Genomic DNA, 23,342 nt, shown 5'->3' with positions numbered 1-23,342 from the left:
AACAGGTATCATTTGCATTTTCGAAGATATTGGATAATCTGTGCCTTTAATAAATTAAATAAAATATGAAAAATATGCACAGGCAAGAGTTAAAACTCACAATTTTATTATGATAATGTTATTTGATATGTCAAATTACAAGTGTATGATGTAACAAAAACAGTTACAAACATATGTATGCATATTTACATTATATATTTATGAAAAGTAACAAGCTACATCTGTATAAAGAAAATACAACTATGCCATGGGAGTTATTGGGACTATCAATTTTACATCATATACTTGGTATTCTCAAATCAACAAAATAATAGAAACCGATAGAACCAGAGCAGACAGATGTTAAACCGATGGAGACTAGGATGGACATGAGGCACTTCTTTTGTCGTCGTTGTTGTTTTTGAGGTTGTCAGGATGGCACTAAGGAACTTAAATTAACAAAAATAGAATATGCACAAGCAAAGGGAGGAAATGAACAGGCAGTGTTTACAGAATAGTTAATAGTACCATTTATACTGCAAATTTTTTCCAAAAAGCACAAAAATGTCTTCCACTATTTCATAACTAATCACATAAATGTTACATCAAGCGCTGTAAGATGTCAAAAAAGCATACATCGAGTAAAATCAGTGCACCGAAGCCTTGTTGGAGAACCCGAACAAAAACACTCAAAAAAAAAAAAAAACTGCTGTGAAAAGTAAACGGTTTTCTGTTACTCTTTAAAACACACTGAAAGGAAAACAGGGTGTATGTGTGATATATACATATATATATACATATATGTATACGTATATGTATATATATATATATATATATATATATATATATATATATATATATATATATATATATATATAGTGATCATTCTGCACAATGTGTACATCTGTATGCATTCCCAATATTATGCAAGTTTTCGAAACAGAATAGAAGACTAGCAGCAAAACTGGTTAAAACTGAAGTGTGTGTGTGTGCGTATATATATATATATATATATAAACATATATACACACACGTGAAAGAGGACAGACATATGTTGCATATACAGTACATGAGAGGAAGTAGCACTGTGCTGGTTAATGCAGAATGACAAACGTGTTAGTTTTTTTCATTTCCTTTGTTTAAGAGAAGGAAAAAAAAAATGCACATCCTACATTTTGTCAGCCAGCAAGTTTTTAATCAGCTTCATCCAACCTTGGTTCAGCTTGACGACAGGAAACACAGACCCAAACACACAAAACACACACATACGTCTCGCAAAAAAAAAAAAAAAATGCTTAATGCTGTTGGAGAATTAGGTTTTAACAGTCGTTCATAGCTAATTTTCTCTGTCAGCACAATAAAATTAGTGATTGTATCTAGCAGCCTTAAATTCATGTCTTTATAGATATATATATATTTATATTCATATATAAAATTTCCAAAGCGAGTGGAGTGCTACTCCTGTACCGTTAGCGCTATCCTTCTGTTTAGCGTACAAAACTAGCGAGAAACTTTTACTAGGAGCTCAATGATCATTTTGTTTTGTTTAGCCCCCGCCCGATCCGTTGCAAATGCCCTCTACTTTTCAATGTGAAATAATACTACAAAAAGGTGGACCTATGTACACAAGTATGCTGTCAATAGAAGCTACCGTAGATAATGCTGACAGCCGCGATAAATACAGCTCTATCTTTAAAGACAAGCTCAAAGACAAAACAAGCCAGTTATTATTATTATTATTATTATTATCATCAGTACTTAAATACAGTGTTGCGTATTTACAGGTGTTTGGTACCAAAGGGGGAGGAGGCTCATCTACGATGACTATTTACTACCTATGAAGGTCTTAGAAGAAACACACGTGTCCTGTCAGTCTTTAAGAGTGTCGGAAGATTGCATAGAAAGATTACAAATAAAAAAAGAAAGACTCCCAAATTGTTATGGTTTGTGCTAAACGTAGTGTTTTTGTCCACGTTTATTTATTTTTGATCTAAAGTGAATGGACTGTGGAGTTCCCACACTTTTGAAAGCAATGACGAGTTTTCGGACACTTGAGGAAGTTATCAGTGTCATCTGGTGTGTCATTCAAAAATGTTTAAGAACAAAACGAACAAAAACTTTTTGTCCAGAGCTATGTGGAAATTAGTGAGTAAATGTATTGCAAGATCCAAGACTCAAAGTTTCCAAACAAAGCAAAATATTAGCTTATCAAGGTGTGTCAATGGTCAGTCCATTTTGTTATTAAGTCAGATATTTCAGATTTCCCTGTGATCTCAAATGCAGCACAAAAGTGAATTTCTCGGGGTCCTCGGTTTACATGTCATGCAGTGTTTGGAGGTTACAAAAAGCGTGCAAATAAGTAAGGGGCGTAAAGATTTGTGGTCACGTAATACAAGAAGCTACCGCCGTACTTGGCGTATAAGAAAAATATTAGTCTTACATTTATGGTTTCGAAATGTTTTTTCACGTTAATACTTTTCTAGCATAGGTTAATAAGAAACGACGCTGTAAAAAGGTAGTGGGAGACTACACGCAAACCGAGGACTCCCTGTAATACGATAAGAGATCTTCAGCCGATTTCGTTTTTCTTTACGATCACGCTGAATGTATGCGATACTTTCACCTACGCAAATTCAATTGGTGAAAAAAATAAAGTTCAAAATAATGTTTGAAGCTTCATTAAGAAACTAAAAGCAACAGTTTTGTGCCGCATTTTTTTTTCTTTGAACCATCTCAGATTTTTTGGTGTATATTGCTGCTAAGTTGTTAGCTGCGGCGAGAGAAGTCTGGAATCTTCAAAAGAACAAATTTTTTTTTTTAACGTGTTTGTCTAAAGGGTCGTCGGTCAGGACGTTACCGGCGCGTGTAGGCCTACGCGCACACACGCACACTCACACACCATCTGTATGTACTTAATTGCTGAGATACTCAACATTCCTGAAACAATGCACTCATTCATTCAGGGCTTATTAAAACGAAGACACATGAAGGAGTGGACTGGCGACATGAGGAGGCGCACAAAGGAGGATTAAAATAAAATAAAATCAAAGTCTAGGACAAACATGGGACTTTTTGAAGGTAGAGGGGTGCTGCAACCAAAAGCTCGGAGAGCAGTGCTTTTCCTCAGACAAATTACTTAATTGGAGAAGGCCGTCTCGGTCAAAGAAGAAGCCTCGTTTTTAAGTGCCTGGTTGTTTTCTTAAAAAAAAAAGAAAAAGAAAAAATCAAATCCAACAGGAGCACCGTCAACCTTCTCACACCGAAACAAAACTTGCTGGTTGAGCAAAATCTCCGCTTTCAATCAGGAGGTGAACAGGAGAAAAAAAAAAATGACAACAGCAGTAACTAAGCGGGCTTTCAATTGTCATGTTTCGCAACATTTCTGGGCAGTTTGGAGGGAATCGGCATGGTAAAAAAAAAAAGTTACCATTTTCCCTTCTCACAAATGGAATGAGTCCCTTTGTTTTGGAATGCAATGAAAATGGCCGACGTGAGGCAGAGGCTAAGCGAATCAAGTTTAAATGACAAGAAATGGCTAAAATGGGGAAGGGGCCGATGTGACCCTAACCCCCCCCCCCGTCTACTAATTACACTGTGATGAAGGGAAGGAAAGGCCACCACTGTTACCCGACTGCAACATTACACAAAATAAGCATAAGAACATATGTATCCCTTTTAGCATACTCAAACAGCAAGTTATTTTTCTGAATAGTTGTGTTTTGTTGTCGTCTCTGTACAAAAAGACAAGTTTCCTTCATAAAGTTGCACGTTTCTTGGAGTAGAGTTTGGCCAGGTGTGTGTCAATGTATGTGTGCGTGTGCGGTGCATTTAGTAACATCTCCAAGTCTGTTAATCTCAACGTCCTCGTCTCCTCGTCCGGACTTAGCTCATGGCAAAGCTCAAGTTTGTCCTCCGCTGCAGCTCGTCGGCGACAAACGCAAACTGAAATCTCCAAAAGCCCTCAGAGCTGGCGATCAACAACACCACCCCCGTCCCAGAGAGTGGGCGGGGGGGGGGGGGCGAAAAAAGGATGCCGACGTTGAATTGATCCGCTTCCTGTGTTAGCTAACTTTGAGGGGGTCCCAGAGGGGCGGCGCGGGGTCACCCGGCCGCCTTGTGCTTGCCCCCGCAGCAGCGGCACGCCTCGCCGCAGTGGTGGCAGGCGCGCAGCGGCAGGTAGCAGCACATGCAGGGCGCGATGAAGGACAGCGCCACCAGGGCGAGCCAGCGTAGGCAGAACTGCTCGTCGGACGTGTCGCACGAGCACGGGTCCGAGAAGTCGCCCTCCGAGTCGGACATGCAGTGGTAGAGCATGCTCTCGGCGCACAGCATGCAGCTGACTTTGTAGATGCACTGCTTGATGGGGTCGGGGGCGTCTTGGCACTGCCCCCGCCAGTTGTCCTCGTGGTTGAACATCTCACGGCAATAAATGCAGCGCGAGCGCTCGCCGTCCTCTCGCCGCCGCCGCCCCTTCTTGGACTTGAGCAGCGGCGAGGGCTGAGTCTTGATAGCCGTGTCCTTGCCCAGGCCGAGGTCCATGCCACGGGCGGGGCCCGAGCGGAGGTCCTCGCCGGGGAAGAGGTACTCGCACTTCTTGCCGTCCAGTTTGTGGAAGGGGGCCGGGAAGTCCGTGTCCTCGCGCTCCGCCTCCTGCTTCCACATGAACGGGTGGCGGTAGTCGTCGTAACCGCCGATGTGTACGTCCTTGCGCGGGTTGATGCGGACGATCTCCTCCTCGTCCATGTGAAAGCTGACGTGGCGGGTGGATTTGTTCGACACCTTGGGGACCAAAACGACAGATTCAGATAATTGCACAGAAATATTTCAATCTATTGTCGGCTCGGACCTGTGGCGGCAGGTAACGTCGGTTGCCGGAGTTGAACTCGTCAAAGGGCTGAGCGCGTACATAGCAGCCCCTGAAGGGCTCGGTGGACACCACATTGTTCAGGGGGGAGAAGGGCTCCTTCATTGGCGTGCAGATGGAGGGAGGCTCCTCACACGCCTGCATGGACAGAAAGAAACACAGTGAGACAAAGGCATTTTAGTTAGCTCAAATCAATTTGGTTTGCTATTGTGGTCGCCTTCCCACATTAACCACCAGAGGGCAGACTGCACCTACTCTTGCCATGATGCAGCAATGACTGAAGGCCCTTCTGTGTGAGAACTCAGAGTTCCCCACAGCACATTCCCACAAAACGGGAGGAAAAGCTACAAACACAAGCCTTAAAATAAAAAAAATAAAATAGGACTTTTCATTTCAAAAGGAACTAATCCACCTTCTTACAGCCTCGCTTTCGAGTCGTCTCCAAATGAAATGGATCTCGCCATTGACAACAATCGGGCTGAACTTTCTATAAATAGCATCTGGCGAATGCCGCAGACTGCGTCGCATAGGGAATATACGTGCGGGGAATATATACGTAGTGTAGATTATAAACAGACTCCGATAAAGAAACTGCCAAGACTTCAGTGCTCATGGCAACTAATGTGACAGCTATTTCATGATTCATGAATGCAGAGGTGTGGGAGAAACACAGAGAGAGAGAGATACAGAGAGAGAGAAAGAGAGAGACAGAGAGAGAGAGAGAGAGAGAGAGAGAGAGAGATGGGGGAGGATATTACATCAGGAGCCAACATTATGTCAGCAGAAGCATCTGAGCATCCCCCAGCTCGTCCATGCACCAAACCATCACGGATGCAAAGTCGTGTCAAAAGTTGGATTCAATTTATCGAGCGTATGAATCGCTATTTTGTTCGGTTTTTCTGAATGCATAAAACAGCCAACAAAGGATAAGGTGAAGCAAAAAGCACTTTGCCTCACTTGTGCTACTTTTGAGGTCTTTTTCGAGGGGGGGGGGGGGGTTTGAGGTCGCTGTAGGACATTTAGTACCGCCAATCTCATAGTCCTAATTGCTTTCAAAGTTGCTCCGCTCTTTCAAGACACGTGCGCCTTCAAAGTCTAACCCCGATCCAAAGGCCCCTCCAACCCCATCACCCCCCGACCTCATCAAGGCTGGGTTAGTACTCTCTCTTCCTCTCGGTGCCGTGTGGGGGGAGGCTGCTGGCTCTGGTTTGTCAGTGCCGTGTGTAAAGGAGTGCTTTAACGCACAGCGGAAATCTGGTTTGCGCCCAGCTGCTGCAACAGTAATTACTGTCCTGTGGTTGCTAAGAGATGCTTCCTTTGACTCCCCCCAAGTTTCACCCCCTTGTCTCCCCCTTGAACTGCACAAAGTATGTGCATGTGTCTGCGTGTCCCATACATAAGTGTATACGTACGGAAGAGAAGACAGTGGAGGGAGCGAAAAGGAATAAGAGAGCAGGAAAACATGACTTTGCCTTGGATTCAAGTTTGGATTCATGTGTGTACGTGTGTAAAAGACAGAAAGAGAGAGAGAGAGAGAAAGAGAGAGAGGCCAGAGAGTCTACAGAGAGAATGTCATAAACCAGCTCCAGCTGGAGAAATGCAGCAGAGAACTTAAAAAGCCAGATGACAGCTGGATGTGTGTGTGAGAGGAAGACAGAAAGAAGCAAAGGATGGAGGAGGGGGAATGGGGGGGGGGGGGGGGTAGATCAAAATGAGAAACAGACTCTGGCTTCCTTTTTGAAGCGCTCGCCTAAGCCCCGCCATTCAAAGGCATGTGTGGGGGGCCAATCTGGAGCTGATCTGACCCCAGAGATGTGCCCGGGAGGGGGGGATGAGGGAGAAGAGGAAGGGAGGACTGGAGAGAGGGCGGAGGACAAAGGGGAGGGGGTTTAAGTGAAGCAACCTGGCCTGGCACGAGCACCGGGGAACATCCCGTGCATTTCCGCCGTCATATGGCTTGGGAACAGAAAGGCCCGAGGTCAGCTGGTTGGATTGATTCAATCCACTTTATGACAAGATCCTCCATGCTATCCTGCACAAATTGTTGACAGCCAATGAAAACATGTTCAACCATCTCCATTGGCTGTCAGAACTGTGCTTGTCCTGCTTCAATTTGTTTCAAGTGATGACTCACAAGACCGCCAGGACAAGACGTCGGTCGATCGTCCGTACAAAATGTGTCCTGGTCTATTTAGAACGTTCCAATATTTTTGATGTTCTTATGATGCTTCCGCCTATCCCGCACTGCACTGGAGTCTAAAGTGCCCCATGACTTGACGAGGCCCGATGATCCTGTGCTGTGCTATTTGCTCGCTCTCCACTCGCAGAACTTGCGAGTGGCTCACTTCTCTTTCTCCGCAGCCCAGGTCTGCGACCGCCAACGTTCGGATGCCAAATCACCATGGTGACACCCTCGGTGGTTCACGCGCTGAACCTTGTGAACACCCACCCTCCTTTGCCGTTGCAAACAGCCCCCCCCCTTGCCTTGCTGCCTAGCAACAACAGTGCCATTGGATTTCCTGTGTGTTCAGCCTGATCCCTTAAAGAGGAACTTTGCCACAGGAACGGGAACGCACACACACACACACACTTTTTTATTTTTTTTATTACTGTGGGGTGTGGGTTGAGGATTTGGGGGAGTTGAGAGTGTTGAACCGTGCTGATGAACATGTATCTGAGCTCTAATGAGTTGCGAGAGGCACAGCGGGACGTCAAAAGATACGAGGTGGCGTGACTTGCCATAAAGGGTCGAACTTCTGAATTGCCACATCGCTATCTTCACACGGTGTTAATATTAACAGTGGTTAAGTGATTTATACACTTGTGTGACAGGTAAGAATGCTTCTTTGAAACATAAATCATAGTGTATGCAATTTATCGTTACTCACAGGTAGTCCGTTCTCTGGAGTATCCCCGTCGCCAAACGGTCGACAGCCTAGAATTAGAAAACACACACAAGGATTATTGAAATTAATTTAAAAAACAACAACACACTTGTTGAAAACAATTTTGGGGTTATAATCATGGGGTTATTAGACAAAGCAGTTTCACTGTCGACTGATTTCGCAATCGTAAGCAAATCGAGACGCAACCGGCGCTTCCATCCGACTGCGGCCTAAATGGGGAAATGAAAGCTGCTTTGTGTCAGTGGGGCACACGGAAGTTAATGAAATATGCATGCCACCAATCATGTAACCGGACCTCTGCTAAAACGCCATGTGCCCCCACCCCACCCAAAACCCCCCGTCTGCAGATGCTGGAGCCCGGCAGCTTGCGTTTCAAGTCTCAGGGTGACCGCGTTCCGATGACGTAAGAGACACCAAAGTCATTGAACTTTTAACACAATCGCCATTTGTAACGATTATTTGCCATTGTTGTTGCCGATTAGTCAGACTGCAAATCAACTTGCCTTAGGGCCACTTTTTCCTTCCTGTACAAATCAATTTATCGTCTCGTTGCAAGTGACCTACATTCAATTCTTTTTTTTTTTTTTTTTGCAGGGGAAAAAAAAGTTTTGAGGGTGTGTGTGGGGGGGCTTAGTTACGGCATCCGCAAGCCCCCAAAGCAAAACACGAGTCCTGCCACAACAAACACCGCAAACATGGCGGACGAGCAGCACTGAGAATGACACACTTTGCCCCGCATAGTTCTGAATGAGAAACACATGAATTAAGAGTTTTATTTCAGGACCGCAATATATATCAGTCACAAATCTACAGAATGCATTACTCTTGAGTCTTATGACTCACCAGGCCTCACAGTTGTGTCTCTTCCCTGCAGTTTTGCGCAGAAACCGGAATATGATCCGCCAAGAAGCGTATTAAAACAACATTTCCTCAAGACAAAGCCTGTTTTGTGCAAAAAAATTGGGGCAGCCCAGTCATCGCGCCCGTAGGCTCGGCTTTTAATCACCCTTTGCTTTTTATTCAAACAGCCAGACGGGGGTTAATTGCTTTCAAAACAACAAAGCGGAAGAAGTGAGCGTCAGGTGTTAAATTTGACAAGACAAATAGCCCCGATGCGATCCGGCAACGGCTCGAGAACAACCTCGTGCCCTGGTTTCAACTTGCCGTGTGGAAAATGGCGGCTTTGACAGTGGCGGTCTTGAAAGCTAGTTGATATAATTGGCACATACACCTTATGTAACTGACAATGTGATCTCGCTGGCTTGGTGCGCACACACACGCACACACACACACACACACACACACACACACACACACACACACAATGTGTGTGTTATGAAAGCAAAGCTCGTGTTCTTTTGACGCCAGAAGCCTAAATGTCGGGGAAATGCTTGCGAGCCAGGGTCATGTGCAAAACGGCAATTTAAAACAATTCCACTGGGATGAAGGGAGAATAGTTTTGCAACAATTATTGTGTGTGGGTAAAGGGGGGGGTTAGCAAAGGATGACAGAACACAACGGAGGACTTCAGTTTCAATCACACGAATGTGTGCGCGCATTTCTTCAATGCCGAGGAGGAAGCGAGAGACAGCGAATGCGGCACGACTCCTCTCCGAACCGCCTGAGCCGTGTGCCCGGCGTTGCCACGGCAACAGAGGACCGCAAGTCCGACGCGGGTGCGCGTTCGCGGGGCCGCAGCATATTCTCTCGCCTACCAACACAACGCGGGGCCGCCCCCGCCCCGCCCCTCCTCCTTTGCCACCCTCGCCCGCACGCATTGACGAAGCCGAGCAAGCGGCGGCGGAGCGATGCGATGGGAATACAGAGGAACCTGTCTGTGTGTGCGTGCGTGCGCGCATGCCGGGGAGAGAGGCATTACACAACAGTGACAGAATACAGAGGATGCCAGGACACAGAGGTGAACAGAGGGAGGAGGAAACAGAAAAAGAGAGAAAGAGCGAGAGACTCGCCCTTCTCGGCTGTAGCTTCCATTCGTAACCTTTTACTGTGCAGGTGTACTGAAGAAGCGAGACCGAATGGCGCTAACAAGCTAGCACAGGAGGGGTCGTGCTCAGCATACGAAGATGTCTTTAATCAGCTCACGGTAGTTCATATGGAACACACAACAGGTGCCCACCTTGGTTGATGTCCTCAATGGCCCTGCGGATGCCTCGATCGAAGGCGCGGGCGTCGGCGGGGCTCTGAAAGGTCAGCCCGAACTTTTTGTTGTTGATCCTCCAGTGGTGAAAGATGGGGTTGATCTTGTTGTACACGAGGCCCTCGTGAAGGACACACTCCAGCACCACCTAAAGAAAACAAGATTGTAAGGTTGTTGGTTTTTTTTTACTACAAATTGTAGTTTTTTTTAGAAACTAGTTTCTAGCTCATGACAAACTAAATTGACAGGAAGACAAAATGGCCGACAAAATGGCTGATCCGGATCTGTACGTCCATCAAGACATAATTGACTGTTTTTGTTTGACAACCTTCCCTGTAAGGCCCATTCACTCATTCCCATTAAACACAAGAACAGAATAAAAACACATTCAAACTACTCATGACTGTGGTATTTCTCAAAGCGGAAAAATAAAAATAATAAAAATTCCATGTATTTTACAGGCCAATTTGTAAACCATAATCAAAATAGGGTTTTTTCTTTAATTACAGATGAGTTGCAAGGCAATGGTGGGGGGGGGGGGAGAAGGGGCTTGGAGTGTGTTTTTGGAGGCAGACAGTCAAACGTGTGCGGTGGAGAGACAGTGTATTTCCAAAGCCTATTATTAATCAGGGCTACTGAGCTGCCCACCCCCTGGCCTTCCTTTAGGGCAGATTATGTGAAATGAGAGACAGCCATTACGGTCTTTGAGGTTTTGACAAACGTGCACCAGAGTGGCTTAACAGGGGCGCGAATGCGAGCTCATGCGAGCTTGGCCCGATGGAAACCATCCGTGTCTCTCACCGTCATTGCCGTTATTCTATATTGATCTTAGCGCCAACCCCTGATCGCTTACTGATCGAGACTTCTGTCCATATATAAGGGTATCACAAAACGTTTTTTGACTTCCGCCTTCAAAAACAAGATAGGGCCAAGGGTTAAGCCGGAGGGGACGAAGGGAAGAAGATGAGTGGACACTGAGGAGGATGGTGTGGGATCAGGTGATAAAAGAGAGGCGGATGGGGTGTCTGTGCCTCCGGGGGTGATTGCGAAGGGCGAGACCGAACGGAGCCAGAGCAGGTAAGATGAGCGTTGCGCGGCGAGGCCCGCACAGACGTGGGAGGAAGTATCGCGTGTTGCGAAGAAGGACAATACTCGACGTTGGATACCATAAACCAGGCTTTTGGAGGTGACGGAGCCAGCGATGTTGCACGGGTGGGGGCGGAGATAGTCGGAGGTGACATGTGCCGGAAAGCAGACACGGGATAAGATAAAGAAGATCTTTGAACTCGTGATTTTTTTTTTTTTGAAGAGCTTGCAAATCAGCATTGAATGTGTTCTGTGACCATCCGAGACTTCATCTTTTTTTTTTTTTTTTTAAATCAAGTTTCTATCCCGAGGCACAAAGCAAAAACACCATCACCATTGCGTTCACAGAATCACAAGGTAGTCACATGGGCAACATTATTGGCGCTGACAATTTACAAAGTGGCCGACACCGATAGCCTGGCAGATACTAAACCGCATTGGGTTGGCCAAGCTCAACAAAATGAGTAACGTGCACGGCGTCGGGTCCTCGGCCCAAAAGGGAACGCTTATTACGATGAGCCAGGAAGGCGCCACCGGCACAGCTGTGAGCAATCGTTGGGAGGCTGAGAAGAGCGAGGCAGAAAGCGCAGCTCGAGATCTGACACAAATCCGAGAGCTGGTGTCGTAAGAACTCGTCAACCAATTACGCCTTTTTTTTTTAATAGAGTGATGGAAGGGGGAGGAGAGAGAGAGAGAGAGAGATTGGTGGCTATATGAAGAGCCAGCTGAGTCATCACTGGTACACTCTGTGCCGCATCGCTGCGCATCTCAGTCACATTCCCACCACCTCTCATTCGATCTGGCTCCACCTATGATTGGTGCGTTCGGATAGGATTGGTCGATCTTTCTCATGCACCCCTAAGAACATCAGCGGTGTTAGCCATCAGTGTTCTTCTCAAGCTATTTAAAGGCTACAATCAGGGATGGGAACGATTCGGGAGCTTTCTTTCCAAAGATTAGCCCTATCTTTGTTCAGACACAACAATCTCAAATTAAAGCGCAATGGCAGCGTTATTTTGAGAACAGAAAAGCATTCAAGCCAGGCTTGAACATTTGTCACCAGGGCTGGATTATTCGATCAATTATTCCATTGATTCCTCGGGTAATTTATTTATCGTCAAGTTGGTTTTAAATTTGCTTTTTTTTTTTATAACGGATCCACCGACTGGGTGAAGAGCGCCTAATTTGTCTTTCTATTTTAAAACTGTAACCAGGAAGCGGCACGCCAGCAAACAAACAGCAACAAAACCACACAGATGAAAAGGCAAACTCCTCGGCGGAGATAATTACGGGACGTCAATAACCCGTGCAGTCGACTCGCTGATGGTTTCAAACAATACCGCGGTGAGAAGAGCAGATAATGTCATGCCTGGCCGGTTTGCATGACTAACATTAGTCGTCTGTGGCTTTGTCTGCGGCCGTTGTTTTCCTTGGACCCGGCGTTGTTGTCGTGCCGATGCCCTCAAACAGTTGGTCGGCCATGCCAGGCACCCGGCCGACGCTGGGTGGCATCCTGACAGCCACAGCTTACATATGGCCGCGTGTTTGTTGTGGTGACTGGGGTCCATGGTGTTTTACCACTTCCCAGAACAGTCGCCGGGGTCTCGGAGTCATGCGTATGCCCCGGCCTGTACGGCGACATTCCCGTCACACCCTTTTCCTGCACCGCCGCGCACACGCGTGCATAGTAACGCACTTAAGAAGCCTTGAACACAAAACACATAAAACGCTCTCAGTCAAAGGCCGTTCAGACGCCAGGCAGCCTACGAGCCGCCAACGTCGAAGAATTAAAAGGCCACCAGAGCCTCGACGTCATTGTGTTTGCTGCGGCCTTCTGACATCACTTTCACACTTTCCTTACACACAAGTCTGGATTATGCCATCTAACTGCATCGTTTGAGCACTCGGCACACAGCTCTCGGGGTCAAGAAGGTCACTTGGGCGAAAGGATTAAGATGGAAATGCAATTGATTGGCGGAAACAAAGACGGTGACTTTAAAAATCACTGAAACAGCGGGAAAGCTCATTTGGGATGCAGATTTTGTGTTACATGTCACACGTCTGCCTCGGAACGCCACGACACTATCTCACACTCACTATCGCGTGTTTTTTTTCTGAATATACGTTTTTGTTGCCACAATCCATACGTGACACATGCCACAAGTGAGCAAATTTTCAGGCACTTTATTTCTTTGGGACTAATTACAAGGTTGAGCATATGTTTCCACAATATATTTCATCCGTTGAGCTAAGTAGGTTTCCCACATCCCTCATCCATCATTCTCCGCTCCTGAGTAATCTGCCCTTCTCCCGGATGATGTAATCATGCATCACAGCATCACGCAGTTTGCTCCTATTTTCAGATACCTGCGCCACGGAGGCATATTGAACAACGCTTCCTGGGCGAGTGCCTTTGAGAGTGACACAAGCGCGGGGGACGGTGGTGACGTCATCTCCATCTTTCGGATTTTGAAATTGGAGCGAGCATGAAAGGGGTGGGGTGGGGGTGGGGGGTGAATGAGTAAATATGGAGAAATGACACACAATTTCTCTCAATCACAATGGTGGAATTGAGAAAGAAGGAGAAAAAAAAAAAAGTGCAGATGATCCATGCGATCGGCATCGGTATGGAGTAAAGTGAGGGTTACATTCTTCCGTCTAACAATTTCATGAAGGGCATACTAGAAACAGCTGCTGCGGCGGCGGCGGTATCCTTAGTACCGACAACTAACCACAAGACCCAAAGCTAACCAGGACCATTTGTTCTGGAAGTTGAAGGGAAAACACTTCAATCATAACTATAGTCGTCCAGAACACATAAGTCCGGCTTCTCCCTAGGATGCACTCAAACATGAGACACAATGAACCCACAGCAGCTGCATGATGGCTCGACGTCAAGACGAACCCAAATCTCACCGGAACCTTTCCAGCACCCTGTGGAGTCCGCAAAGCGTTCCTTACCACTTTGTCTTTGAGCCGCTCCCCCTTTATGTAGAACTCCACCGCCGTGGGACTGGGGCTTGGGCTGGGACTGGGCGTCGGACTTGGGCTACTAGGGCTGAGGTTGCCCGTGCTGCCCCGGGTGCCACTGCTGTGGGTGCTGTTGCCGTCGTCCGCCTGGCTGACCTTGTAGACGGTAACGCAGCTGAGGCCGCCGCCGCCCAAGGGAAGCCATCCGCCGCTGGAGTCATCCCGCGTCATGACCACTGCTCTCACACGCGCATAACTGTCACTGCGGAAAAAGGGAGGAAGCATCCAAAAGTATGTTAAGGGAATTTAAACAGAACTGTAAATCATTCGAAACATTTAAGATGAAACTAAAAACACAAAAAGGATCCATTGATGGATTACACAGATTGTAATTCAGTACAAGTTTAAACCCGACTGGAAAGTGAGTGACCGTTTGTTCAAGCGCCACTGTTAATTTCCAACTGACGTGTAATTTCCAACCCGCCAAAAAAACTCAAGTTAGCTACAAAAAAAGCAATTAAGCGGAATTTGCTTTATGTTTAGCTCGCCCATGTCACCACTTTTGAAACTGTGCCACTCAACGGTAAATGAGAATTATTTATCACAAATGCCGTTTGCATGTCCCTCGGCCTCTCGTTCCATTTTTTCTTTTTTTGCTGGCTCACCAGCAATGTAGCCTTGTTGCATCTCCACCTGTGGTCAGATGTCAGCTGATTAGATAACGCACTAGGCCACCGGAAATGACAAAGGTCAGAGTGTGCTGAGGGCGGCATTTTCCACAGATTCCTGGTAACGTATTAAAAGATTTGGGAAGCAGACAGAGACGAGTAGAGAGTGCGACAAAAGGATTTTCATGTTGCGTGCCTTTAAAGACTTCGGCTCAGCGTCGATAAATGTGTCAATTTGACGATCGAGAAAGTCACCGACTTGACAGAGAACGCAACAGCTCCCATTTTGACTCGGTCCCGCTGGATCTCGTCAACTCAATGTGGGTAACCTTTGCTCTCCCCTTCCACACCCTTGGCAAAGGTCATTGCGGGGATTATCAGTTGCCACTTCATCTGTTGCGTCGGAAAGTTTTTGTTCCATGAATCGGAAGTCATTTTGATAAGACTCCTTTACACGTGCGTTATGCTAACATTGAATAAACTTTAAAAAAAATATTTAGATTCACCCAATTCATTTAGTGACAAGTTGAAAAGCGACATGTTAAGGCAAGCTAGGTAGCTAGCCTGACATCACACCAGCATGAACATGACATGGAACAACACAACCAGTCTAAAATACCCAAATAGTTCCGATAAATGGTACATTTTATGGACTTTCCATGAATTTCCTGTTTTCGTTCGGCGCCACGGCGGTTGGCGGATTTTATAGTTCCATTTCCCCACATAAACGATGACTGGTAGAAATGTCTGATCCCAAGTTGATCCCAATAATATCCTCGAAAGTACAAAACGATTTGGATCATGCCACTCAGTAGGATGTTTGCTTTCCAAATATGATTTCTGTCGGTTTTCATACTTAAATGTGTTTTTGGCCCTCTGCAAAGACAACAACAACTTCCCTTACAAACCCACCCTTTCTGGTCACGCCTTTTTACAGCACTGGCATCGACTTTACACCACAACCTTTGGCCTCATCACAATAAAAATTCATTCTGGACCAACTTACAAGCAGGAAGAGATGGAAATACAGCGGCTGTTAAAGCCCCCCCCTCCCTCCCCGCCACTTCAATAAAGGGGGTGATGGATGCAGGAGGGGCTGTCAGTCAGGCATGGGGTCCCTGGGGTGAACAGAAGGCAGGCGGTGGTGTCGCTCAGCCATGACCAGGGCACAATGACCAGGACCTGACCCTTCAGAAGTACCATCTCACACATGCCAGCACAGGGACACACTCACAGGGAGGAGGAGGACGACAGAGGGTCTAGACCCCAACAGGAAGTGAATGCACTTTTCTTTTGCACCCATGGAGGAAGAACGGTAAAAGCAAGAAAATGTCTAATCTTCTTTTTGCTCTTCAAGGAACAGAAAGTGATCCAGAGCGCAACGCAAGCATGGAAATTTAGACCAGGACGATGGAGACAAAGGCTGTCCTCCACGCCCCTTGCTGGGAGTACACAGTCCACTGGACACACAATCGAGAGCGGAAGCACATCAGCTGGTCTGGGCCTCTGAGTCACAGTCAATGGGGGAGATACGGGGGGAGTTTGGAATCGAGAGAAAAGAGCCCCCCCCCCATTATTTCCAAATTATTCCAAGTTATTCTGCTGGATGACTGACTTCATTTCCGACAAAAAGAATGAGAGAAAAACAGAGGAGGGGGGTTAAGAGAATGTGTCTGTGGGGGCGGAGGTGGTGGCGGATGGGAACAGGGTGGAGACCAAGGTGACAGTCAACAGCATGTGAATAGAGCCTTTTCTATTCACAAAAAGGATGTGCGCAGCCTTTCGCCGCCTCCATAAAAACGGGGCGGTTTGCATTCAGGGAATTGGCGATATTTGGCGACTGCATTTCCTCAAATGGACGCCGTGCCTCAATTAGTCACCGGGTGTGTCATCCACTTCTAAATGCTTCCCCACAAATAGACGCGCCTCCCTTTTCCTCTCCGGGAAGAAAAAAAAAAAAACACAGGTTGTAAGTGTATACCTCAATTCATAGACACTGTGGGCACACATGCTTGTTTGAACTCCTTTGCTAACTAAAACAGCAGCACAATCTCTATAATGGAACACAGCTTATTTTCCTTGAAAGTCCACTTTAGCCTGAGCTATGTATCATCAGCTATTTTTACCCCTCTTTTAATCAAAATTAAGACCTCTCATTCCCTTAATGTGACCACAAGGACATTTATTTGTTTTATCCTTGCTAGCTGTGGATTTAATGATAAGCGGCCATTTTTTCCAGATCAGGCCTTGTATATTATTATCCCAAAAATGCAATGACACAAATGAAGGCGTCTGGCCTAATCAGCTCTCATAAAAATGAGAGCGCAAGAAGCATAAGAGTCTGACGGTGTATGTTTAAATACATTTCAAAAAACAAGATGTTGAGCGGAAGGAGGAAGACAAAGCAGGACGTTGTGGTGAGGAGAGGGCGTGATGGTATAGCACGTGCAGACCAGGCTGGCTGGAGCCTCGAGGCCGGCCGCTCTAGTGTGCGCCGGAGAAGGGGGATCCTGGGACAAGCGTTTCCTAAGTGGACAAAGTGGCCGTTTGTCTGCTCGCTCTGGCCCATGGCTCACTAGGCTCCAGTATGCCATCATGCTTTTTGCTTGTGTCTCAGTCTTTGGCTTCCTATCCCAATGGTGGGAGGAGGGTGGATGGGGGGGTGAAAGAAAGGCACGAAGAGGAGAAGGAAGAGGAGGAGTGACGAATGAGAGGAGAGAGAAAGGATGTGGCCTGAGCCCTGGGAGTCGGCCAAGTCGCCCTCCCTTCGCTCCGCTCTGTCTCCCTCTGCTACCAAAACCCCTCCCCGCCTGCCTCTCGCCACACAATGGCTGCTTCTCTGCTGAAATTTCACGTTATTGGATGCCGGGCCTGCAGTTTTGTACTCCCACAATGTCCAAGCAGTGGAGCATGCTGCAGGGGAGACACACTCTGCAAGCTAAAAGCTGGAAAACCATTCCTCCTTTCATTAACATCAGAAAAGGGGAGAAAAGTCCCCCTCGCTCAACTCATTTTTTCCATCTCCCCATCGCTCCTCAAAAAACGAGAGGAACTCCTCGAGACAGATTTGGCTTGTGCGACTCTAGAAGCATTTATAGGGGAGGAAAGAAACTCATTAACAAATCATTGAGGAAAAATAAACAAGCTACTTATCCCAATCCGATTTTGTAGCTTATCCTCTGTTAGGATCTGTGAAAATGAAGTGTAAAAAGCTAAGCTAGCTTTCAAAACAAATCAAGTCCGATTTGACAAAACCGGGCGAGAAAACAAATATTGAAGATAGACAACATGGGACCCAGGCCGCCGCCGCCGTCGGTTCCGTCGCCAGCAAGCTAATTAGCCGCGGTTCAAGAGCTCTAAATAAGCAGCCAACTTGAAGGGCAGCGCTGAACAAATGACACGACCCGACGTGGACGCAAAGCAAATTATGACACAAGGACCACAACGAGAAAGCTCGTCGGGGGTGCTTTATGTTCAGCCATTAATAAAAGCCGAAACGGTAATTGGACAATGCCCATTGAACAGACGGCGTTTTTTTTGCGCGCCTGCTTTATTAGCTACGCCAAAAGCCAATACTCAGCCTGCGCAAGGAGAAGTGAAAGAGAAATGTTGCCGTATCTTCTTGCAACACCTCGAGGCTGCCGGTGAGTCATCCCTCTCACAAGAACATTCGGCCAAAGCTACCAACTGACTCAGGGAAAAAAAAGAAAATAACACTCTGCAGCACTAAACAATGAAAGTCTCTTTTTTTTTTTTTTTTGTAATCACACAATGGATTTCAGTCTGGAACTCGAACAGAATAGTAAGAATATTTGGATGAATTAGCTAGTAATTGTCAAAATAGCTGCAGATTTCAATTTCTGGGTGTACGCCTAATCAAACAGACCCAAACTACAATCCCATTAAAATGATCTAAATGACGCTTATGTGAAATCCTGACTGTTTATTGGTGGATCAGCTATAGGTGCTATTCTGTGCGGGGTGGGTGGAATCAGACACTCATTACTATTGGGGGCAAAAAAAACAAAAAACTACAGACTGAGTAGAAACCACCACATGCATTCTGGTAAATGAAAACCTTGCGCATGACATTACCGCCGACTCAACAACAGAAGAGGAAGCACAAGTTTGGACTGTTGCACAGCGTCTATGGTCTCCTTTAATGTTGGAATGCTCGGTCTCCAGGGATGGTGATTCTAATTGTAGTTATTCTATAATAAGGAACAGGAAGAAGGCTGGGAAGATGCAGGAACAAGGTATTAAGCACCAGGTCATACCGCAAGCAACGAAAAGTAACAATTTAAGATGGCGGGCTATCTTCCCACCAGTGAGACTACATTTGGCACGCACAAAAACCCCGTTCCTGTTTTCAAAGGGTTTTGGGAAGTCCATCAAAGAAACAAGGTTTAAGATTTACATCTGTGCCCTTTTATGTCTGCGGCCTCGCAGGAAAGAACCCGTCCGTCTCGGGCCAGCTGCAAGCAAAGAGCTCGCAAAACAAGGCGCAGCCTTCATGGTCCCCACATGTCGCACGATTGAAAACAAGATCCACGATTGAGAAGCTTCTCGCGGGAACATCAGAAGGCACGTTCTGCTGTTGCGGCGCTTGGCTAAAAATTTATCGACGTGAAATGTGCCCTCAACCTGGCTGACATTTAAAGCATCTAAAACACTCAAAGAGGAAATGAAAAATGTAAAGGGGAAATGGCTCGGCTTTTAAAACGCACAGAAATCCAGGCCCGACTCCAAGCGCGGGGAATGGAACATGGCCTCCGTCACGGGCAGTCCGAGCAGTCTGGTTACTCAGAGCGCCGCTGCCATTAATCACCCAAACAATCGCACGGCAGCTTCTAGAACAAGCAGACACCGGATCATAAATATTGTGTCTGCAAAATAAGTTTAGGAAAGCTCTCCCACTGAGAGAAATTGGATGAGGTAAATATGGATGAAGTCAAATAACGATGATCGGGGAAGCGCAAGTTTTAGGGCCCTAAGCAGACATTGTGAAAAGGACAGGCACGTAGCTAGCAAAACATACGTGTCACATCCGTTCACGAGCTAGCACTCGCAAAATCGATTCAAAAAATAAAACCCGGAGAATGATTTGGCTTAACTTAAGGCCTGCAGGATATCAGCAATTACCCAGGCCCGTAAAAACATGAGCAGTTGAGGTCGCCGTCTCCCCTTTGTCATTTCATGACTTGATGAGGGTTGTTTAGCAGGAATGCGTTTGGAAAAGCGCCGCCCCAGGAATGGGAGTGCAAAACAGACACAAGGTGATAAGATCACAACGCCCCGCATGGCAGATAAAAATGCTGAGCTGTCAAATCAATCACACAGATAGGAAGGACACAGTGAGAGGGAGTGCCGGAGATCACCTGACCGGCGACGAGACAATAGCGTGGCACAGCGGGAGACGATCGAGGCCCGATTCCATGTATGATCATTTCACGACAAGCAATGCAAGGCCAAATGACCTCTCACTCATAATTTAAAAAAAAAAAAAAAAAAATGGAGGAACACTTTATTGGCCACCAATGACAACAATACACCAGCTTTAGTTCGAATGACCTTTTACGCATGACAGGAAGAACTTCACATATTCAAGCTAAAAACGTGCTCCCCAACAACTATGTAATGTTGACTAGCTAAATGGAAGATGAACCATATGCAGTGGAGAGCAAAATGATTGTTACAAAAGAGGACAGGGTGAACGAAAGCCTTTACCAATGACTTGGAATGACGCCTATCGTGTGACAAATTTCCGTGGGCAAAACAAATCAGCGGTGTGATCGCAATTTCTACAAAATAAAAAAGAAAAGAATGGAGACAGCAGCTGCAACGTTCAGTATCTCGCTCCCTCTGCGTTTCTATGAATCATACGCCCGGGCAAGACAGGTGGTGGAATCCTAGCAACAATATTTGGATCACTTCGCCATCTTAGCTGCCGCCATTACGCAGAGAGAGGAACAAACCGCGGCGCATCACGTCGACCCTGTCGCAGTATTTCCCAACGTGTGGTCGCTTCCACTATTGACGACTGGGGGGGAGGAAACAGGAAAAGGCCTCGATTCACATGTCCATACTCGTGTGTATTTAGATCACTTCTCCAAAAAAAGTTTGAAATGACACAAATTAAGCGTGACTAAGTGACCGCAATGATTCCAACGCTAGTTTTCAAAAGTAAGTTTCGCATTTAGATCCATTCTATTTGAAGCCTGAGCGAAGCAAACGCCTCAGGATGTCTTTGCGGACTTGATGGTTGATCGTCTGAGCCACAATGAATGCAAAGAAAAACAAATGCTTAAAATCTATCTTACAACATCCGCACTCAACACCTTGTAAGTCGTTCGACCTTTGATTCCAGAGCAAAAGATGGACGCGGACGCACTAATTCAGGTAGGTTACGTAAACACGCAGATCAAGGACAAAAGCATGGATGCAACGTATCTCCACCCCGCCTTCCACGAGGCCTATAATGGAGAGATTCAGAACATGGGTGTGTTTGACACATTAAAAGCGTGACAGTGTAAATGGCTGGGTGTGTGTGTAGGGGGGGGGGGGGGGGGTCCAGCAGCACATGACTTCCTCTGTGACAAATACATTATCAAAAGACACAGAACAGTGTTGATGTGTTGCGCTCAGAGAGAAATGGCGTGAAAAGGAAATGTGATCATTGTGTGACCGTGGCTGCAATGCGAAACAGCGTACAGTTGAATGTGAATGGGGCCTGGCAGGTACTTTATGAATGGAGGGGATCATGTGACCGCAGCACCTCCCGAAGCAGATATTTCTCACTGACTGTCAACAAGCGCACACAAGGGCTCAGCCGTGTAAAGCCAGAACACCCCCACCCACCTCAACCTCCCCAAAAAAAGGAAAAAAAAAAACACCAAATGGGTTCGAGACACGGAAATAATCAACTCTTTATCCGACGTGTGTTGACGATTTACGAGGCGCTTTTGTTGCGTCCAGGCGCCAATTTAAAGCGTTTTTTTTTTTTTTTATGAATGGAGATATGTAAATGAGCGTGATTGAGGAAAAAAAAAAAGATCTTCCGCCTTTTGGAAATGAAACATCCATTTTGAGGCGCTTATTGTCATTTGTTTACGACGACGATATCCTAGTTATTGTGCATACGCGTATGAATGTACAAAAAAAGAGCGTTTTGCACTCTTGTGCTGTCGTCTACGTGATATTAATACACGTTCGCTTGAGGCTTTAAATGAATTTCACGCCAAAATGAGCGTGAGTTGTTGAGGATTATACTCATGACGACATCTACGCCATTCAAAAATATGCATTCATATTTAACCGTCTCGTATTTATGAAGCACCATACGTCACGATCGCGTAGCAGAAACATGAAAGGGTCAGAAAAAAAAAAAGATCTTAGTGGTAAGAATTTGTACTCACTCATTGTTTGGATTTGTTGAATCTTCACTCATTTTCTTCCTCACGGAGATCCGAATCCTAGCACTAGCATCGACGGCGCTGTGACGGCGGGACAAAATCGCACAAAATTCACCATTTTCCTCCACATACGTACAACCGTGTCGTGTTTTCGTTAGGTGTTTATTAAGGGTGGGGTGCTCGGTAAAAAGTGTAAGAATGCTCCCCTTCGATGGAAAAAAAAACCATGGAGAATAAAAAAAAAGTGGAGCTAGCATTAGCCGTTAAATTGCGAGGAGGAAGAATGACAATTTTGTCTTCTCCTCCCTGGAAGTAAAATCCGACCACAACACAAAATTAGCCATCTTCTTTCCAAACAAGGTCCGGTTTGGTGGGGAGATAAAATAGATTTTTTTAAAAAAGCCCCTCGCTGCGTGTGTGTATATCCTCAAAAAACACAAAAGGTGTTGAAGCCTGTCACATTCGGCGGCGGAATAGTCGTGGCTGGCTGTCGAGCATCCATTCGCCAACTTGAGAGCTCTCCGGGACGACACTTGAAGCAGCGCCTTGTTGGAAAGCCAGCCTCACTCCGCCAACGTGTCCGAGTAATGTCCGCTTAAAGGCAACCTCGACGCCCGGGAGGGAAAAGGAAGATAGCGAGGGATACCGGAGTGGAACGACAAAATGGGTTTTTTTTCACAAATGCGCTTAGAAGGGAGAGAAAAACGATTTTTAATTCCCCCCCTCAGAAGTTGGCGGACATCTGCTTTAATCGAACTCCATTTTCAACAAGGGGAGGGGAGGCATCGGAAAACTGGGCGGATGTGTCGACCCTCTCTCTCGCTCGAGAAAATTAAATCCTTCCGCGGGGTGCTAGAATTGTTCAATTTAAAGACACCGCCGCTCGCTTTTCAACAATTCAGATAATCCGTTTTTCATTCTGACTAATGAAACGACATTTTTGCGACAAACGACACGCGACAAGCGTGTGTTTCCGGAGTTGACGCAAAGTAGTCCCGGTGGCGCTTTTCCCCAAAAGAAGTTTCCCTGGTTTCAATCACGACGAAGCACGCGACGTAGAAAATAATCCCAGCGGAAGGAAGTTCGTAATTAAACTTTATATCTTTGCCCCAGTCGTTTCCCCTTCACAATCTTTACTTAATTCCACCACCTCACGTAGAAACATGGAAATAGTATCGGCAGCGAGAGGGCACACAGTCACAACACGTGGAATGACATCAGATCCCGTTCATGATTTCTGTGGTCAAAACAAGCTAGCTGTAATCCAGGCTTGAAATACATAAAAGCAGATCCGTATTG

The 23,342-nt window shown here is 46.2% G+C and overlaps 1 protein-coding gene across 1 annotated transcript; it reads right to left on the bottom strand.

Annotated features, from left to right (window-relative positions):
* Window positions 1–89: 89 nt before the first annotated feature.
* On the bottom strand, window positions 90–23,253 carry spred1 (sprouty related EVH1 domain containing 1). The gene is made up of 6 exons (XM_061301333.1): window positions 22,047–23,253; window positions 13,955–14,225; window positions 9,887–10,055; window positions 7,732–7,778; window positions 4,826–4,981; window positions 90–4,758 (listed from the first exon to the last, which is right to left on the bottom strand). The coding sequence occupies exons 1-6, from the start codon at window positions 22,298–22,300 to the stop codon at window positions 4,081–4,083; spliced, it is 1,575 nt and encodes a 524-aa protein (XP_061157317.1). The 5' UTR covers window positions 22,301–23,253; the 3' UTR covers window positions 90–4,080.
* Window positions 23,254–23,342: the final 89 nt, after the last annotated feature.

This window comes from Syngnathus typhle, linkage group LG16, assembly GCF_033458585.1.
Source record: "Syngnathus typhle isolate RoL2023-S1 ecotype Sweden linkage group LG16, RoL_Styp_1.0, whole genome shotgun sequence".
Taxonomy (NCBI): Eukaryota; Metazoa; Chordata; class Actinopteri; order Syngnathiformes; family Syngnathidae; genus Syngnathus; species Syngnathus typhle.
This window is presented reverse-complemented; position numbering and strand designations above follow the sequence as displayed.

What these genes read in the sequence shown, in the direction of transcription:
- spred1 (XM_061301333.1), bottom strand. Translation starts at nt 22,300, where the DNA reads ATGCTAGCTCCACTTTTTTTTTATTCTCCATGGTTTTTTTTTCCATCG. An exon ending in TCAACAAATCCAAACAATGA is followed by an intron (nt 14,226 to 22,046) that starts GTGAGTACAAAT and finishes CTTTTTCCGCAG; the next exon opens with TGACAGTTATGCGCGTGTGA. An exon ending in CATTGAGGACATCAACCAAG is followed by an intron (nt 7,779 to 9,886) that starts GTGGGCACCTGT and finishes TTCTAATTCTAG; the next exon opens with GCTGTCGACCGTTTGGCGAC.